This window comes from Lycorma delicatula, chromosome 5 (assembly GCF_047948215.1).
Source record: "Lycorma delicatula isolate Av1 chromosome 5, ASM4794821v1, whole genome shotgun sequence".
Taxonomy (NCBI): Eukaryota; Metazoa; Arthropoda; class Insecta; order Hemiptera; family Fulgoridae; genus Lycorma; species Lycorma delicatula.
Window position 1 is genome coordinate 88620209 of NC_134459.1, and position 21905 is coordinate 88642113.

At 28.8% G+C, this 21905-nt stretch overlaps 1 protein-coding gene across 1 annotated transcript in view; it reads right to left on the reverse strand.

Moving 5' to 3' along the window:
• Nucleotides 1–4779: 4779 nt before the first annotated feature.
• The window catches only part of LOC142324470 (dual 3',5'-cyclic-AMP and -GMP phosphodiesterase 11A-like), a 148613-nt gene continuing 131487 nt past the window's right edge, over nt 4780–21905 (reverse strand). Inside the window, exons 14-19 of the mRNA XM_075365295.1 lie at nt 21653–21760; nt 17597–17706; nt 14183–14273; nt 12296–12396; nt 6115–6415; nt 4780–4981 (exon numbers count right to left, since the gene is read on the reverse strand). Of these exons, the coding sequence (XP_075221410.1) occupies nt 4871–4981; nt 6115–6415; nt 12296–12396; nt 14183–14273; nt 17597–17706; nt 21653–21760 (822 nt within the window). The 3' untranslated portion in view covers nt 4780–4870. The remainder of the gene's footprint in view (nt 4982–6114; nt 6416–12295; nt 12397–14182; nt 14274–17596; nt 17707–21652; nt 21761–21905) is intronic.

Below are 21905 nucleotides of genomic sequence, written 5' to 3' on the forward strand. Positions count from 1 at the left end.
CAGAATACATTTTTTTACAATGAAAGGTTCTCTATTTAACCTCTCCTTTCATGAAACAATCTGAAAAAGCATTAAATTTAAAATTAACCAAACGTTACATTAAAATTAATGAAATTCATATTTTTTCTGGAATTTTTATATGAGTAATTAATTTTAAATAAAGTTTTCAAAAAAATCCAATTAATCGAATTGTTAAATTGTTAACAAAAATAAAAAAAACTTAAATTTCCCATCATTGAGTTAGAAAGGTTAAGTAGAAGTTATCTTTAATTATCAGTAGTATTAAAATGGTTTGGTATGGTAGGTAAAAAATAGGTAATTGAAAAATAAATTCAGATTATACAGTCTCAATATAATATTTATTTTTACATAACTAACATTAATATTATTTATTTGAACATTTATTAATTTATCTATAAAAGGTAAAATAACATTTAATAATATCTCTGAATGAAAACAAACTTTCAGGAATGTGTTATAAATAGTTAACAATTTTTTTCTGTAAATTATTGTTTAAAAATCAAATGAATAAACAGAAAATGGTCATCCTTGCTTTTTCAATATTCCAAAGGCCAAAAAAAAAAAAAGAAATGAAAAAGTACATAAAATAATAAAATAAAATAATTTTAACTCCATTATATTAATACAGAATGCAACCAGCACTTAATGTAGTATATTAATGCAAGTAATTAGTTTTGATTAATCATTTAACACTTGGAAGATCATGTCTTTTAATGTCCATATATGAACAATAAAAGAGAGTGGTAAATTTATATAAATAAATATTATTTTTAACTGTAATTTATGAAGTACATTATTTTAAAGTACTGAAATTATTTGACTAATGGGTGTAGCAGCCCCTGCCATTGACAAGAAAAAATACTCTAATTAAAAAAGATCCACTGAGACTCAATGTGAACCTATAATTCTTTACATTAATGTGTTTTACAGAAGAACATTAGAGTACAAGACGAAAAGTGATGTATTTTCATAAACAAATGATTGTTACTTAATACAAAATAAAAACTACTATGATTGTCTATAATCTGTTTAAATTAAAAAAAAAATTGACTATTATTTTGCTAAACTATCATTAACACAAAGCTGAAGTTTTAACCTTTTTGCTATATTAAATTTGGAAATTTATTTTATTCCTAATCATTTTTTTATTTAATAAAAAAACCTGTAGACTGATTAGTTGAACTAGTAAAACTTATAAAAATTCAATCATTTGCCAAGGTACTCAGCCTGAGGTACCATAAAAAATTAGAAAGTAGAATCTTATAAAAATATAAGATTTACTATAATCATTTTTGGGCTACATTTAAAATTAAAATAAATATAAAAAAAATTAAATATATGAAAAATTAGTTTTTATAATACAGTACAATACTTTCTTGTCATTAAAATATTTGTTATGTTTTGTGTAATTTTCATTGCTAACCAACATAGAGAAACACATTGTAGAAGTAGAAATGATAATGATGATTCATTGCATGTTATTGGTTTATGATAAATTAGATTGCTTGTTTATTGAATGCTTGTTATTGTTATTGTTATTGATTGCTTGTTTATTGAATGTTATTATAAAAATGTCCTATTCTTGTGTTTAATATCATAATTTTTGTGATGAGTGAACCAGCTTCATAGGTAGCAGCAGCATTACAACTTGATTCTGATTGCTCCAAAATTCTAACCAGCTGAATCATGTAAATGATAGCAGCTACATGATTTAAATCTTGATTTTACTCATTAATTCTTTTCTTTTTATAATTATTAGAAAGCAATAAATTAACTTAGTAATGTAGGTTACACAGAGTCTCATTTAGGCAGTCTCGTTGAGATATAACTTTGCACCTCAATCTGTGTACTATTTGAGCTTGATCTTCAAAGTGTTATTAAGTAGTTGTATTTTAAAATTAGTATAATTCACATTCGTAATAATAATACTACAAGTACATATATTTAAGATTTATATTATAGTGCAGACTAAGTTCTTTTCTTTAATCAGTCAATTTTAATACATATATATCTTACTAATATTGTTATGCTATTTAAATTTATATGAGTATACAGATTTAATCTTTATTTACATACTAAAATTATTACAAGTATCATATGATTATAATGGACGAATAGTGTTTACATATACTAGTTATTATTTATCAGAACTATGACTGGTGCATCCAATAAATTTTAATGGTTATTATTGATAATTTGATCATATTGTGGTCCAGCTGTTCTTAATCTAATGAATTATGTAAAGAATTTAAAAATATTTTTCTATGAAAAATATTTTTAAATTGTAATCTTTAAAGATTAGAATCTAGAACAGAAATAATATTTTAAGTAAATCCAAGTAAAATGTTAATATAGCAAAAATTTGCAACAGCCTTGTTAAAGAAATATGGAATTTAAAAAAGTAGATCTTGGCATGCAAACATTTTGATAAAATATTCTTTTCATCTGCCAGTTATTGGTTATGAATCTGGCTTTACCTTAGTTTAACAATGCTAGAAAAATGTGGATGAAAAATATAAGTTTATGAGATTTTGGCTTATAATTATATTTAAGTGCTTGTTTTTTTTTTTTTGCTTTAGCTGTCAGTATCATACATTCATCTTTTAACATGTATACTGTGGCATAGCCGATTTTGCTTACTTTGTACTGAGTTTTACAGATTGACTAGAAGTAGTGGATAACTTTATGATTGAGGTGTTTGTTAGAAGTAAAAGAGAGAGTGTAATAGAGCTAAGCAGAAGGGAGCACTTGTGAGATTGATAATGGCAATACGCTAGTGCTACCTTGTCTGTTGGGGGGATGTAAGATTGGTACTGTGTCCATACTGCAAAAGAAAGTTGCATGGTAGCCAAGATAGTATCAGGAGTGAGGACATGTGTCTGTCTCAGTCGTTCATATGCGTTCAGTTTCTCAGTAAGAAATAATTTCCTTTCTCAAGTGATCCTCTCTTCCAGCTGTTTAAGAGAAGGGGAGTAGCTAAATGTCTGATCTTATTAATATTTTAGCTCTTATACAGTCTTAAGAAATAAATTTCATATAAAACATACATGTGCATTGTTTCAGTTTCAGTGGTTAATAATTTTAAATAACAAAATGGCTAACCATTAGGGGCACATTGTTACCCGTTAAGTAGTTTTGTAAAAAATTTAATTCACTGAAGTGAAGTGAAGTGAAGATTAGCTTCAACATTTGGACATATTACTTTTCAATCCATTATTTTTTCAAATTGTAAGGACTGGAACTGTACTCACAGTCATTTTGAAGCAAAACGTTGTGTGAAAAATCGTTACATATATGTTGCTGTGGGTAACAGCAAGGAATTTACTTGCAGAATTTCATAAAAATTAAAAAATGCTTTTACACATGACCATACTAAAAACACACAGACAATATGTCAAAAGTCGAGTTAAAATAGGTCTCACTTTGCTTGGTCAGTTTCTTTGTTACTACCCTAAACTATCACTACTTTTTAGAAAGATAAATTACACAAAATACATTATTAATTGTATTTTACATATTTTAAAAATGTGCATCAGTTTATCACTCTTACAAATTATATCAATTCTATGTTTCAACAAAAGAGTAATTTCAATTAAATAGTTTTTTATGTACATAAATCATTTACACAGAGTCCACTCTCTAGGCATTACAGATAAATAATCAGATCAAAATATTAATTTTCAGAAATAAATTTACTTTAAATTTGTAATTGTGTACATGAATTTTTACATTATAAATAGCCTAAAATAGATTTCTAATTAATCAACATAGATTAAAATAATTTTAGCTGATGAAGGATTAAATACTATGACTATGTTTCAATTAAATCTATTAACTGCACGACCAGTGACCAACATTTATTAACGACAAACCTCAGAAATAACTAAAAGATGAAAGGGTAAAAGCTTAAATAAAAAAAAAAAAAAAACTAAAAATCCCTAGGGTAAATTTAGAAAGATTCTTGGGATTGTTTTGATATAGTTTGTCTTAGGTATGATGCCTTTACTTCTGGTTTGGTTCTGGCTGAGTGGTATATATTTTGGTGGGAAACTTCCATATGCTAACAATTCTGAGGTTGGACAAAGTATTCCTTTAGAGGAACTCTTATACCTCACTCATACTTCAAATATTTCTAGTTTCTGGAATAATCTTTAAGTTCAGAGGAAAATGAAAAATGTCTGTTGATTATTGCAAATGGAATTGGTTGGTCAATGTTCTCTTAAAAATGTGTGCGTTTTCTCTGAATAAAAGTTCTTGGCAATAAATGTATCTTTATTTATTTTGACATTTTGTATGGTAAAAAATTAAAAACTTCTGACTTAATTATGTAGAAATATGCTTTTAGAAGATCTTTTTTTGAACCGTGATTCATGTGTAGAAAAGAACTTTAAAAAAATGTCCTTACAAAAAGATTTTGTAAGGACATTTTTTCATTTAACAAGAACAGAAATTTTAAAATAATTTTTTTATTATAATAAAAATATACCAGTGTTTTCTATGTCTTAAAATGATGAAAGAATTAAATAATATTGTGCTAATCTAATTAGGTTTTGTCAGTAATAGTACAGTTTTAAAAATTAATACAAAAGAAAAACATTTGCTTTCCTAAAGGACAGTCTTCTACAACATTTTTTAATACAAATACAATCTAAATAGATTGTATACTACTTAGTAAGCTATATTGTGATGTCATACAGTGTGAAGTGTAATTTTTAAAATTAATATATACAGAGGTTGTTACATGTATTGGTTACCATTAATCTTGTATTGCTTAAAAATTTAGTTTTGGTTGATTTAGGATAAAAAATATAAATATATGTTGTGAAAAGTAACAGTAATTAGTTTATTATCATGTTTTTACACTGTAATTACCAGAAGCTGCAAGTCTTGCCCAGTGTGCCATATTTTCTAATGCTCCTTCAGTCATAACATTTAGTTTCGGATTCATTTGGCCCAGTGACTAAAACAGTATTAAAAAATTGCATTTTTTTATTAATAATTAAATATTATAAACTTTTAATTATATTATTGTAGAATCTAATCTAATACTATTTTAACTTATTACTAATTATTTTCTAACATTAAGTTTTCATTAAAAAATAAATTTTCAGTTTTTTAGATAAAACAACAAAATAGTATACAAATTTTCTTCTTGTGAATTCATTTGTTGGAGATGAAATAAAGCTTTATTACAGTTGTTTACTAAAGTACTTGTTTTTGCCAAATATAAATGATTCAACATTATCATAACATTAAATGTTTGTTGGAAGTTATTTCAACATTTTTTATGTTTAAAGAGTTAACACTATACATGGCTGATTAAGGCCAAATGTAGGTAAAATATTTTATTAAAAATTTTGAAGTATTTTAATAGTTTAAAGTAATTTTTTCTTTTAACTACGGCTCGTTCATCTGCCAAAACTGTTGACCAAATATCAAAATAATTTTGTTTTGCAGAAATCTCACAGTACTTTCATGCTTCAGGATTTAGAAGCCAAAGGTTATTAATTAACTTTTTTTTTTATTAGTATGAATTTTCATCAGAAGAAATGTCAAGTTTTAGCATACCATAAGTGTTGAGGTAATAACTCCATTTAGACTAAAAAAAATCTGGTCTGGATGAGACCAGATGTTGTGTTTGAGGATAAGTGTTTCATATTCCCTAAAAACGAGCAGCTTTTGTTGAGGTATTAATAGATATATAAGTATATACATAGGTATCTTCTAAGATATGTACGAGTATGTCTTCTGTTCAGGTCATACAGTTATGACTGCTTACATTTCTGTTTATTATTCTATTTATCTCATTGAACATTAAATACACTTTTATTTAATTAGTGGTCCTTATTTCAGAGTCTGCATCTATGGATTTGCAAATTTATGTAGGATGTGCTGTAATTATGGCACTAGAAATATAAGCTTAATAATAAAATACAAAACTTCATGCAAATAATATAAATAAGTGTTTTTGTAATAATGAAAAAATTGTATGAACAAATTCAGTTTATTGTAAAACAAATTTAGAATGTGGTCTAGCTTTTAACTGCTAGGGTTAAATTATAAACTATTGTGAATTATAAACCATCAAATTACCTGGTATAATGGTAAACATATATCAGCAATCCAACGAATCTGGAGTTGTGGTAATTCATGTTGTCTTTCACGATCCATTAGGGCCTGTGGTTGTATCTTTAGTTCATTACGTTCTTTATCACCCTGTTTAAGAAACTCAGTTGCAACAAGTTGAGCAACACGTTCTTGTACTGGCCAAGGCTTTGATGAAGCAGCTATATCTGATGCAGTCATTAGCATTGATCTTAATAAATCACGGTGCTCTTCTAGACCCCAGCTGTATAGTCGAGACTCAACTAAGCTGAAGAAACGAGGTCTCAGCCTGTATGAAATGAATAAAATGCATATAAACTAGAATATATAAAATGTACTTGTTATCTATAGAATGAAATTTAAAAATTTAGTGCATCTGCATTGCATCCAGAAGAATTTGTGTTAAAAGTAATGGCGTTTTTTATTTAACATACTTAGGTATTTTTATTTATAACACTGGTCAGCATAAAATTTGGAACTGAAAAGGGGGTAGGTGTCTTATATAGTGTTTTATATGCTGAATGTGAATATATATTCTGAAACAACCCATCACATAATGTCTTAAGTTACAACCCCTAAAATTTATTTGCTCCATCAACTGTGGCACAAACAATACAAATAAGTTAGTATGTCTGTATGTTTGCTTATTTACATCTGATTTATATTGTGATGCATGATGTAAATCTATATTTGATACATAACATTTGAATGATGTTATTTCATATCAAGTCAGACATGTCAGTGAGTCAAGTAATTCAGTGTGATGAAATTTTCTTCAGTATGAGTTCAGCTCTTGGTACGACTTTCTGTGTTCCTTAGTTGTGCTAGTGGTTTTATCATACACATCTTTTAAAGATTGTTTCATAAGTGATGTCATAAATTTAATAAAAAGATTTTTATGACACAACTTTTGGTATATATCAAGATTTGTTAAGTTGTATGTATGCATGTGTTTCACGCTGTGATTTATTGCACTCCATGGTGAAACAATTTTATGAAGTATTTTACTAATACTTCATTTACTTTAATACTTAATACTTTTTACTTTAATACTTCATTTTATTTTTACTTCTGTCATACAGATATGACCTGATCAGATATTTTTTTTTTTTATGAAGTAATTAACTATTTATAAATTAAAACTTAATTGGTTTTATAATTAAGTATGTATTTCTGTGATATCTCAGTTTACCTTCATTCATTAAAACATTTTGAATTTTACAAAATGAATAAACATCGGGCTTGTAAAAATCTCCAAATATTTTTTGTTACATTTGTGAAGAATTAACCATGAAGAGTCAACAAAAGCCAGTATCAGATCTGCTGAAAACTGCTTACAAACATTATTTTGACTGTCCGTTGGGAGATCTAGATAAATCCTGTGTGTAGCATGTATCAAGTGCTATGTTAAACTAACCCAGTGGTTAAAAGGAAAAAAAGAGCATTTGCTTTTTGGTGTACCTATGATTTGGTTAGAGCCTACTAACCATTATGACTATTTTTGCTTAACAAATGTTACTCTGGTTTCAATTCAAACAATAAAAGCAGTATTGCATACCAAATATTCGTTCAGCTATGATACCGGTACTTCATAGTATTGAATTACTGATTCTGATTGCTCCAACTTCTTGAAAAGTAATTTCTGATTCCCAGAAGGCTCTAACAATGAATCCTCAACTTCAATTGATATTCCAGAAGAATCAAATACTGAACCTCACCTCATCACACAAGCAGAACTGAGTGACCTAATTCATGACTTGTATTTATCAAAACAACATGCAGAACTTCTAGGGTTATGTCTTAAAGAATGAAATTTATTAAACAAGGATACTAAATTTTCAGTGTATAGACATTGAAATGAAAATTTACTGAAATACTTTAGAAGAGAAGGTTTAATTTGTTCCTGCCATGATGTTAAGGACTAATGTCTGAATTGGACATTTAATATGTTATTCATAATTGGCATTTATTTATAACCTCATCAAAAAGAAGCTGAAAGGTAGTGTTGTTGCATAACTCGAATAAGTTTTCTTCTATACCAGTAGCAGCACACACAATGCTGTAGGAATGAAAGAAACTTATGAGAATATTTCAAAAATTTTAAAAGCTATTAAGTATGATGAACACTCATTGAATCATTGCTGATCTGAAAGTGATAGGGTTTATTATTGGTCTCCAGAGTGGCTTTACAAAATATGTGTGAATCTTGTGTTTGTGGGATAGTCAGGCTACAGATAAACACTACACAGTTAAAGATTAGCCAAAAAGAAATCACTTTACCCCAGGAAAGGAAAATGTCAGTATTCTCTTTGTCAAAGGACATCATATTATTTTACTACCTCTACACATAAAACTAGGGCTGATGAAGAATTTTATGAAAGCATTAGATAAAGATAGAGTTGGCTTTAATTATTTTTCTGAGGTCTTTCACAATTAAGTGAAGCCAAATTAAAAGAGGGAATATTCATTGGGTCACAAATAAGAAAATTAATTCATGAAAATGTATTTGGTAGCAAATTGAATCCTAAAGAACTAGCAGCATGAAAGTCATTCAAATATATCATTACTGGCTTTCTTGGAAACAAAAAAGGCTGAAAACTATGATCAGCTTATAAATGAATTTTTTACTTCATTTACTAAATTTTTTCATCAAACTCAGAGGGTGATGAAGAAAAACTGATTTCATTTTAAGATTCAGCGTAAAAAATACATTCTAATTCACCTACTTTTATCTCGGTTCCAAATTATTATTTTTTTGATGTGTGTTATTAGTCTTGCATTAGTCAGGCCTGATATTGAATGGTTAGTGCATTCTCTACCTCTATCCTGCTGTAAATTATAACACTGTTATTAAAACCTAATCCTTCTTACTAGGGATGTATAAATATCAATATATCAGTCAGTACCTGGAATATTTTATTTTGCTGTGTATATGTGTGAAAGTGGGAGGAGTACAAGCAGGGATTGAGAACTTTTCTAATTCTAATTCTGATAATGTTTTTAGACAAGAGATCATAAAATATTAATTAAAATTTGTGGAGAAAAGCCTCAGTGTTCATTATCATTCTTTGAATTCCTGGGAAAAATAGACTTGGTCATTTTTTGCTGAAAACCTCCTTCCAAACCACCTCCCCATTCCAATACCCAGATCCTATTCAGTTGAAAACTACCTCTTCTAGTTAATTGAGAACAAAGTAGTACTTAATGTTAGTAATGCTGTGAAATAAAAGTACATCTATTTAGAACTACCGTATTTTATTACAAAAACTGATGATCAAATGTAGGATGCACAGAACAAGTGGGTTTTGAGGCACAAGAAAAACTGCATAACTTTCATAACTTCCAAAATATAGAAATATATGTGAGCAAAACTTTTCTTTTGCTTTACAAGCCTTTTTTTTTGTTTGCAATTAAGAGGATAGTAGTGGTCATTGGTGAAAAAGGAGATTAAAAAACATCAATATTCCTTTGATATCGGGAATCAGTGAAATTTTGTATCGGTAAAAAATAGATTTGATATTGCTAAAAAGTGGTATCATTGTAACATTCTATTTATATTTTTCTTTATATAATAAAAATAACAATGTATGTTCCCACCTTACTCATGTTATTTCAAGTAAAATAAAACCATATATTATTGCTTTTTGATTATAATTTTATTAATTTTCAGCCCATTGTTACCATTTTATTGCCTAAAATAAGTGTTTGAATTTACTTGATTTCTTGAATTTTAGTGTCTGTGTTGTAAAATAAATAACACCTTTTTCTTCTGAGAAGACTGTACCTTTATGAGTATATACAATAGAGTAGTAGTTGTAGGAGGTATCTATAAAGGAAGGTTTTTGTGTATAAACTTATATAAATATGCTTTAATAAATATTTTGTTAGAAAACTTTAAATTAATTCCATAGAATAGATTATATTGTAACCCATTCATTCATTCATTTTTGAAACCTCTAACCAAGTGTTTGATAGGTGATTCTCTTAAAAATATTTATGATTTTTGATGGTAGAATACACAAAAAAATATTGTTTTATTATCAGCTACGGAAAACACATTAGAAATGTGATCAATGTTAGCTATTTGACATATTTCAGTAGAGTTGTTATTTATAGTTTACACATGATTTACAACACAAAAACCATTACAATGATTCATAATATAATTAAGAAAAATGTTGTCAAAGATTTTAATTTTTTCTGTGTGATTTTAAAGATATTTTTTTCTGTGAATAAATAAGTATGTATTTTCTGAACTGCGTTATGTATCTTATTATTTAAAAAAAATTGATATAAAACATTGTCAAGTTGCTAACAAAATATTGTTAAGAATATAAATGATTTTCCCAATCAGGATATACCCAAATAAAGTTACAGATATGTAATATAAACACAAATTAGTCAATAAAAATAAGCACTACTAAGATTTAAATAGTTCAGTGTATTAAACTAACATAAAAAAGTTACTCTCATTTAAATTCTTGTACATATATTATAAATAATAAAAATTCATTGAATGAAATATTAAATATATTTTAGCATGTAAAAAAATGTTCTCAGTAGATAAAAAAAAGATGTTGAGTGAAAGCATTAAGCTTTTAAATTTAACTACTGAGTACTTTCAACTATGGAATGTGTAGAAAATTGCAAATATGGTACAATAACTTTGTTATAAAATTACTGTAATAAATTTCAATTTCTTTTGTAAATTGAAAGTTATAGCATACATTAGACCTATGTGGGATGATTTGGTAACAATATTGTAGGAGAATTTATTTGTTTGGAAAATTGTGCTAAATCTTACATGAGAACCTGCGCCTCCTCTTACTATGCTTAATTTTCTTTTGCAGAACATATGATTACTTTAATTTATATGTACTGACAACAGTACAAATAAATTCATTCTTTCGTTCTCTAAATGACAACTCTGGAATGAATTCTGGATTAAGAAAATGTATAAAATAAAATTGTTATATCAATTGAAAAATAAATAAAATAAACATTTTGTTAACCTGCATTCATTTTTCCTAATATTAATTTAAAAAAAGGATGAATAAAAAATTGTATTAATATCTGTATGCATTTGTAATTGTTTACATACAGAAAAATGAACTTATACTTAATATATAAAAAATCTGATATGGAACCGCATGACTTCCTTGTATATCTATGAAATTACATAAATACATTTTTTTTTTAAAATGGAAAGTACATAAGATTTTATTTCATTAATAATTTGTGATATTTTTTCATTTTTTTTTTATTGTTATTATTGAATTATTATTTATTAATTTTTTTACAATCAAAGGTTAATATTATTAATAAATCAAAATATTTAAATTAAAAAAAAGAACAAAAAAAGGAGATGAAGTCTGATTCGAACTGATATATGCCTTCCCTTTTTAAGATCCAAATATTTCATTAATTAAAATTTTATTTGGCTATAACTCTGGAACCGATAGAAGTAAGAACCACTTAAGATATCATTGAAAAGCTCTCAATGAGGGCTTATTACTGCAGTTAAGAAAAAGTCTAAAATCCAAATTTTTTTGAATTTTGGGCTTTTTTTGGATACTTTTGGTTCAGTCGATTGCAATCAAAAAGGGAGGTGCACAACTAGATGTTACAACAGTCCTAAATCCAAAATTTCAACATCCTATGGCTAATTGTGTTTGGGTTATGTGAGATATATACATACATACATACGTACATACAGACATCATGCTGAAACTAGTCAAAATGGATATTTCCATTGAAATCTAAAAACTGAAATTTGTTGTGATCACAATACTTCCTTTAGTTCATACAAGGAAGTAAAAAACAGAATTATAAAAGAACCATGAAAACCAAAAAAATTACATGTAATTGAATTAAGACAATAATATTAATACAGATTTACAGAAAATTGTTTTATCAAAAAATAGAATTTACATTTTTAATGAGCTAATGATAATGAACTTACAAACTAAAACTAGCACCTAATATTTTCAGAGATAATTTAAATATATTTTTAAAACAATAAAACTAGGACACTAATAATATTATTGAAACATGGTTCTTTTATAATTGTTTTTTTTTTAATTTTAAAGCTTTTTTGAAGCTTGGGGGCAACATTTTTTGGGTTTGTCTGCGGCGGCAAAAAAATTTAATTTAAATGATTATTGCTTACTGGAAATAAGTTGACAAATCTGTAGCAAGGATGCTATGTTTGAGAACATTCATTACAGTTGAGTAGTTTTCAGCAGTTAGCGATGAAAATATATTGTGACTCTGTAAATAAAAAACATAATAAAATTGAATTTTTTTTTTGCAAATTCAATAAGTAGAGTGATTATCTATTTTAATTTTGGTGAATCTTTTATACATGTATTTTAACAACAGAATTCAAGTATTTTTTGTATATTAATAGTTAAAAACATTTATTCATCAATAATTCAAAGTCTAGTCTAATAAATCATCAATAAATGTGTACTGATGAATATCAGATTGAGAAATGATGAGACTACTTGCAGAGGTGATTACATATGTGAGTTTAATTATTGTACTTCCATTTTAATATTAAAGTTTATATTTTATTTGACACGTCTAGAATATATATTAACTTCAATCTATACCATTTGTTTGACTGACAATCTTAGTTTCATTGAAGTTTATATTCTTAAATGTTAAATTTAATGTCTGTTTAAATAGAAAATATATAACCTTGATCCAGAATTACTGTCAACTGATGCAATCTACCAGTTACCTGATTTCTCAAATTAATTAAATAAATAAGACATTGTTAGTTAGTGATGATCATTTATTGTTGTGTCATTTAATAGCAGTGAGTTGAAACAGTTGGCAGTATTTTCAAAGCTGAAATTATTATTCCTAAAGAGTAAATTAAATACATATTTTATTATATAAGTAAGATAACTATTGGACTGTGATTGTGTATAATATGCCTCAATGTTATTAGGTCCTGATGACAATAATCATAAGTGTGAAAGGAAATCACTAAACATTTACAGAAGTGGTAACTTTAATCAAATTAGTGAGGGAACATTGTCATAAAATACTATGGGAACACAAACCAGTGTAATCAGCCAGTATGATTTGCTTATAATCTCTAGAAATTATAAATATCTTATTTTTATTTTTTTAGACTTACTTCCCACTGTTTTATTACTTACCAGCATTTATTATGAAAATACAGTTTAATGTAGATTTATATAAATAAAGAGTTCATGTATATATATATATATATATATATATTTAAATTCTATTAATGTAAATGGTACAGAGGAATAATATAAATCTTAAAAAGATTAATTTCAGTAAAATATTATATTATATTATGTATGCATAAATTGGTAAGCCAAGAAACAAACCAGCGGTTTTGTGAACCAAACTGTTTATGAACATGGTGATACTGCTATATATTCATATAAACATGGTACCTTGATCTTTCCTGAAAATTTTATCACTAATCTTTTTTATGTGGTGATGTTTCCAGTGCTACTATTTCATTATTTTTAATTTAATTAGTTATAATTTAATGCATAGTTTTTTTTTGCAATGTTAACACTTTGTTATAAAATCTTTCTTTGTATACATAACCTAATCTGTCATTTTTTTTTTGTATCCTATTATTATGAAATAATAACAAGTTCATTAATCATTAGTTCAACTAAATCAAGAGACATGCCAGTGGAGGATATAAATTAATAACATGAAACAAATAAACATTTTAATTTTAATACTTTTAAGAGTAAGGTAATAAGACAGTTTATTTGGATTCATATATTGATAGTAATTATATAACATTTTATAAGCCAAGCTGTTTCTAGTGTAATGTAAACAGATTATACTGCACTTTCATGAAGATAAACACTATGGTTTATTGCATTAGATTGTATAATGTGACACAATATATTTATTTTTGTTGATTTTTTTTTACTTTGATACTCCCTCTCATGGTTCACAAATCATCATTTATAATCATAATTATAACAGAACACTTTCAATTCATATGGTTTTATTTGCAGCTTAAAAAATAAGTTCTATAAATACTTACTTCACTGCTTAATATCATAACTGCATGATTAAAATGATGATGTTCCATTGTATTTGTTGTACCATATAATAATACGAGAGCAGATCCAGTCCTGTTTCAACATTGAAAAAAAAAATTTAATACTAAAATTATTTATTATCATTCGATAATTAATAAATTATTAAAAACTCATTATTTTTATTAATAATTAGTAAATTATTTATACAATTTAATATAATAGTTATTTTTTCAAACACTGAAAATGAAAGAATGATAAAAATGTAAGTTATTTGTAATAAAAGTCAGTATTGAGCTTTTGACCGACAGTATTAAGCTTTTACTTTCCTGACATCATAGCTCTATAGCTATGCTAAAAGAAGGAAAGTATAGTAATCAGTCAAAAAATGAAGATGGGTTTTTTCATTTCTCAATGTTTCATGACCCAGGGACCCCAAAAAAACAACAAAAAAAAAAATAGGAGACAATGTTCGTACATATGTATGTTGGCATATTTAAAGCTTAATAAATTTGACTAGATTAACCAATTATGATAAAATTCTGTTCAGACTCTTGCGTATGGGGCAATTTGGTGGTAAAATTTTGAGGTTAATAGTTTTTGTTGGTCAATTTTACGATCATAACCCCACTTTGTATTAAGGTCAATACATATGTGCATGCTTACCATTTTTAAAAATATTTTGCCCCAAAATTCCTCCTTACATAAAATCTGAAAAACTATCTTTATTTATTGCATATTTTTTAACATTTTTTTAATGTCTTCCTAGGTATAGTAAGTAGTAGTGCAACTGATCCCAAAAAATACTTTGGAGGCAATATTGTACTTTGGCAATATAATAATTATTGTATTGCAATGTAATACTTTGGGACAGCTGATCAAGGTTTAAAAATATTGAGTTTTTGAATTTTTAAAACATTTTTTGATTATTAAAACTTTTTTAACTTTTGATAAGCTTTTATCATGTATCTTTATTTTTCCACTATATAAGAATAAATAGCCAATGCAAAAAACATTCTACAACTTTGTTGTCAGCTTTTTTCCATCATATCACTCAGAATAATTCTTATAATAAAAAGATGCAGTATTTACTACTAGAAACTTCCTAAAATATAATTTACAATGAATTAATAGAAATGTCCTCAAAATTTATTTTTTGTTTAAATGAAATTTATGTCTGGAAGTCATTGGTTTAGTTTATTCTAGTTTAGTACTTATAAAAATAAATTTAAAAATGACCCAGTTCCTAAATATGTGATATTTCACCTACAGGAAATCTTTGTGAAGTTAATTACATTTAGATTTTTCAATAGTGTTATTATTGGTGATCTTTTAATTGTGCTGTATTGAAGTAATTGGGTGGTAGGGAAATTCCTTTATAAGGTCAAGTAATATTTTATCCATGTTTGTTCATTTAATGAGAATGTTTGTTATATTTAATGATAAACTTTCATAATGTTTAAACATATGATTATAGACTTTTATGAGTTATGAAGTTAATATATTTGCATATATTATCTTGTTTCTGCAAACATTCAATCTGTTGCGAATGGGCATTCATATATCTTCTTTGTACTACAGTGAATATGCATTGATCTGTCCAGTGTAATATTGCCGTTTAATTTCTGTGTTCCTGAGTTGTGTTTATCAGGAAGTCGTTTACTAGTTCATCATTTGATCTTTATTTATTGTTCTGAAAGTACAATCCTGAAAATGTTGACAGTTGTGTATGAAAATGTTGAGAATTGTACATGGTTGTTGATAAATATGTATATTAGCAATCTGTACTTTTTATCATGGCACACTTCTGATTTTGCTCCTTTTTTAATGAAACTTATTGTCTGTGAGTGTGGGTAGTTAACAATTGAAATTCACAACATATTCTCTTGTATTGAATTTTTAATTACAGTTGTCTCCTGATAAGGGTACATGTATTGTGCAAAAATGGTATGTGAAATATTAAATGTAATAATTTTATGGATAAGTGGGTCAGTTTTGGTTGCGGTATGACTGTTCGGAAAATTTTCGGTCTGACAAATAAAACATAACAAAGAAAACAAGATTTTTCAGGGATTTTATTTTTTATTTTTCTACGTCTACTTGATTTGATTCATTTTGACCAATGACTTTTTAATGCGATCAGTAAAATGTGACTTGTCCAACTGTAAAATAAGTGTTTGTCTTAGTTTTGAACTCATCCCTTGAAATGAATCTTCGTCCATTTCTTCATTGACCAGCAATGAAGCCCATTGCTAGAAAGAGGAAGTAATTACTCTTCATTGTTAGAAAGAGGAAGTAATTACGGGGAGCCAATCTGGCAAATATGGTGCATGTGAAAGTACTTCAAAGCAAAGGTCATGGAGTTTTGTAGCAACAACGAAATGTGTGTGCAGAAGCCTTATCATGGTGAAAGAGCACTTTTTTTGGCCAGATCCAGACATTCCAGTAGTGAATTTTAATATTTCCCGGTGATGGTCCTGCCTTTTTCCAGTTTGTTTATTGACACCACACCATGAGAATCCCAAAAACTGTAATAATAAATTTTACTACAGATATAACTATTTTTGCTTTCTTTGGAACACTTTCACTGGCTCCTACCACTGTTTGACATGTATGATCATGCTTCATCTTGTGTTGTGAAGTGTTAAGGAAACTCAGTGTAAATCGCTTTTAGATAATTCTAGAATTTAAACTTCTTATAAGTTTAGAAGAGTTCAGTTGGATGTGTTTGTGGTCAACTATTTACAATAGTGGGACCCACTGAGTGAAAACCTTTTCATACCCAAAATAATCATATAAAATGTAGTGGACATGGCTTGTAATCAATACTATTGCTTGTTGATATCTTTGAAGAATCAGTTCAGTAATTGAAATTAGCCCTATTATTAATATTACATTTATAAGATTCTCTCTAGAGAATCTTATATACATGTACAATGAATGTATACAGTGGCCCTATATAAATACAATTTTAACATTTTTAAATTACCTCTTTTAAGTAATTTTCATAATCCTACTCTAAATCAAATTACAGAAAATTTATAAATCATCTTTGGTGGCCTGTTTTGACGGGTCACCAAAGATGTATGTGTAATACATACAATGTAGGTGCATTGTATATGCAACATACATAGTAACAGAGTAATGTGCCACTACTATATTACAGATAGTACATGTGCAACATAATAATGTTACACGTTGAACATTTTTAATGATAAATTTAACAAATTTTGTATTACGTTTGCATTTGAAGATTGATAATATAGTAAGATACTGAAGAAAGCACCCTCTCAAGAAGAGTCTTACCTTTGATGAATTGTCATCTTGGTAAAAATTTATAAAATATTATTATACAATAATTCAAAATAATTTAACTAAATTTTTCTATTTATTGCCAAAATTAAAGTATTTTTACTTACTTTTGTTGAAAAGCATTATTAGTACCCCTGTGATCCAAATCATGACACAAACATCCAACAAACATTCCAAGTACTTCTAGGTCACTGAATGTTCCTTTCATCTCACAACCCTAAAAAAATGATTTAAGGAATTCTAATACTTTTACTATTTATTATTATTATAAAAAGTATCATATTTTATAAGTCAGACTTAATGTTTTATAATTAAAATATTGTTTTAATATCAATTTTTAAAGAAATTATTATTAAAAAAAAGAATGTATCAATTCAGTAATTGTTAAAATGATATTCACATGGTAATCTAATTTCTAGTTTACTAGAAAATTTGGAAGTTTATCCATCTGGGTCATATGTAGATGCTTAAAAAGTTAATTAGAGGGGAAAAATTGATTATGTATGTATGTAATAACTTATTAAAAAATTCATTTTCAGAAACTCATGTCAGAAATGTTGCAATGTATAATGGATTTAATGACTTTGGATAGACAGTGATAATCTGCAAACTCTGCCGACAGTGTTTTATGTACTGCTGGTCGCAAGCCTGGGACGTCACCATGCAAGTGATGGGGAAGGAGGAGTATCAAGCTCGTTAAAAAATCAGGGTCAATCTGGTTCTGGATAGTAGCACCCTGTTATAGGGCTCCTGCCTAGGGTAACAGGTGAAAACTGCCTAGGGTAACAGGGCCAATGATCTCGAAGGTGGTGAGGAAGAAATTTTCAGTGGCAGAGAGGGTGGAAGAGGCTAGGGAGTAAACTAAAAGAAAATCCAGGGTAGGATGTGCCTGTGAACTGTGGTGGAAGCAAACCTTCTAGGAGAAGGGAACTCGAAACTAACATCGTCTGGTCCTGCAGACTGGGGGCGGGTCTTGCATTGGGCTAACTCCCCAGCCATGTAAAGAATTTATTGTTATGAAACTAGGAAAGAGCCTCGGGTGGGACAGGACTTATGGAGAATTAAATTGAGTACGAATATGAATGTGAATGGAGGAGTTTGGAAAAGAGGTAAGGATATTGACTGGAGAGTGGCAATATGGGACGCTGGAACTGGGGAGGATGAAGGAGCTGGTGTCAGAGCTGAATATTTGTAAGATGGACTTGCTCAGGATGGCACGGAGGAGATGAGATGGTGCAGTGGTTGACAAATTGATGAAAAGGATTTTTTTTACATTGTAGAGTGAAAGGATTGATAGGACGGGCTATGGTGGGACCAGTTTTCTTTATCAGTAAAGAAATGAGAGGAAGGCTGTTAAGTTTCAAACCACTGGTGGTTGTGACTAATTAGACTAAGAGGTAAATTTAGAAGTAAGTTGTTACTGTGATGTCTACTTATGCTCCTACAGAAGAGGTGGAGGAGCGGGAAAAGGAGGATTTCTATGATGTGTTACTTAGGAAGGTTAATAGGGTTCAGAGATATGACATTGTAGTGGGGGACTTAAATGATAAGGTGGGGAGAGAATGGTTGGTATGATCTGTTGCAGTTTGGTATTATCTGCATGAGTTGTCAAATAATAAAGGCTTCCTATTGGCGCAATTTGCAGAACATAATTGGATGTAATTTAATGAATGTAATAGAATAATTAAGAACACAGGATTCCCTCAAAAAAGGATACATCTAGGAAACTGGAAAGGAATCAGATATAGTCAACCAGATTGACCATGTCTTAGTTACTGCTAGACATGCATCATTGATTTTGGATGTACCTGCTACGAGAGGACCGAATTGCGATTCTATTTCTTAGTTAGAGCCATAACTAGATCAAACCTGGCCAATATATGTAAAGAAAGGAGAATGAAGATTTGCAAATGGGATGCAGGTAGGTTGAGGGATGAGGAGGATAGAAACAGGTACCATGAGAGGTTGGATGAGGAGCTTACTAAGGTGATGCGAGACACGATGGAGGAGGTAAATGTGGAAAGTCGGAGGAATATAAAAGGAGTTTTGGAGAGGGTGGCTTAAAAGACCATAGGAGTGAGGATGGTGTGAAGAGGTGATGCATGGTATGATGGAGAGTGTGAGATGAGGGTACACAAAGGATGATACAAAGGGATACAAAAAGTGCTTGGAATAAATACAGTGAATTGAGAAGGGTAAAGTCAATATTGACGCACAAGAAACGTGACACAATGATGAGAAAGTGAAAGAATTGGAGGTATTATGTAGTAGAAATCAAAGTCAAATATTTTATAAGGAGGTGGATTGGTTTAGAAGGGGATATCAACCTAGAATGAAGGGTTGTAAGACCAAGCACTTAGAGGAGGTTTTGAATGGGAAGGAGAAGGATGATGTAGAGAACAATTTAATAACAGTCGTATTGCAATGAGCGACCATAATAAAAGAGAAGGGATGGGAGTGTATGGATTTGTGGATGGTGATGAAACTGGGTTAAGCGGTAATATGTTGTAATATGGTTGGACTCTACCAGAAACGAATTTGAGGATGCAGTATCAAGATTGAAAAGTAATGAAGCTCCTGGGGAAGATGGAGTGGTGACTGAGTTAATTAAATATGGAGTGATGGATTAAAGCAGGAAGTTATAAGTTGATACTGATGATATGGAGAAATGAAAGGATGCCTGATGAATGGAAGATAAGTCTGATCTGCTCAATTGTTAAAAAGAGTGATAAGATGTTATGTAATAATTGTAGGGGTGTCTTCTTGTTTAGTATAGTATACAAGTTCTTTACAAACATTTTATTACAAAGGCTTACTCTGTTTGTGGAAGCGGTTCTCAGTGATTATCAGTCTGATCTTAGAAGGGAGCTAGATCTTCATGATAAGGCAAGCAGTGAAAAAATGTGGGGAATTTGATATTGACCTGCATCTGCTTTTTATTTACTACAAAGGGGCCTTTAATAGTGTGTCAAGAAGCAAGGTAATGGAAGGACGTGAAAGATTTGGTTTACCATTAAAACTTGTTAAGTTGGTCATGATTACCATTGATGAAAAATATCTGAGGTGACAATGGCTAATTTTGTTGGCATTTTGCAATAAGATCTGGAGTGAGACAGTAGGATGCATTGTTAACTCTCTTGTTTAATATGGTATTTCAGGAGGTGGTTGGTAGTGTTGTGGGAGATGGGACCATCATAAACAAACTATGGCAGGTGTATGCATATGTGGACAATGTGGTCATTATGGCAATACTGGCGGAGGCATTTGGCCTGCTGGAGAAGTGTGGTAGAGGTGTGGGACTAAAGATTAATGAAGCTAATACTAACTATATGAGCATATCTCCATCAGCAAGTAGAAGACATGCAAGAGATATAGAAATATAAAATTATATTTTCAAGCATGTTGAGAATGTTGTGCATTTGAATATGCCGTAGGTAGTAGTAGAAGAGTGTTGAATGAGATAGAGAGAAGGATAATGGAGGGTAACAGATCTTTTTATGCCAGTATTAAATTGTTTGATTCATGTCTCTTATTAAGAGCAACTAAAATGAAGCTCTGGTAAGGCTTGTGGTATGTTATGTTACTGAAAAGTGGATGTTGATGATGAATGATGCATCGAAGCTGAACATTTTGAGAAGCTGAAAGATAATGAGAAGAATCATTGGACCAGTCTATGAGAATGGAGAGTGGAGAGTGAGGAATAATGTTGAAATTAATGACAACTAGAAAATGAAGATATTTTAAGCTTCGTTAAATCAGGAAGAATTAGATGGGTGGGTCATGAGGCATGAGTGAGGGAGTAGATGATGGGAAGGATATGGAGGGAATTGATGTACTACAGAAGAAGAAATTGAAGACCATGGAATAGATAATGGATGATGTGGAGCATGACTTGAAGACACAGTGTTTTCAATTGGAAAAGATAGGCAGAGGATCAAGATAGATGGCAGGGATATGTTCAGAATGCCAGGGATCACATTAGCCTGTAGCACCTAGGAGTAAGCAATAATTTAATGGCACAAACAGAATCCACATAATAAGGGTATGCAAAATAATTGTTCAAATTAAAGTAAATTAATTAACTTTATTTTAAGCAAAGTTATTTTAAAACAAATTAATACAAATAATATTACAATAAACAATAAAATATGTTAAAAACTTACCATAAGGATGGCAAACATAACTTGTGCTACATTAAAAGCATGTCTCCAGTTATGATATGGAACATCTCTGTAATTCCGACGTACAGTGATTAAAAATCTATAAAGAGTCTGAAAAAAAGAAAGTATTAGAGCTAAGAACTCTTTTGTGCAGTTTGGTGTATGATATACAATATTATATTACATTATAATACTGGTAATAGGTATCCATACCTATACATTTCAAGTATAGGCATGGATTTAACAGTTTAATCCT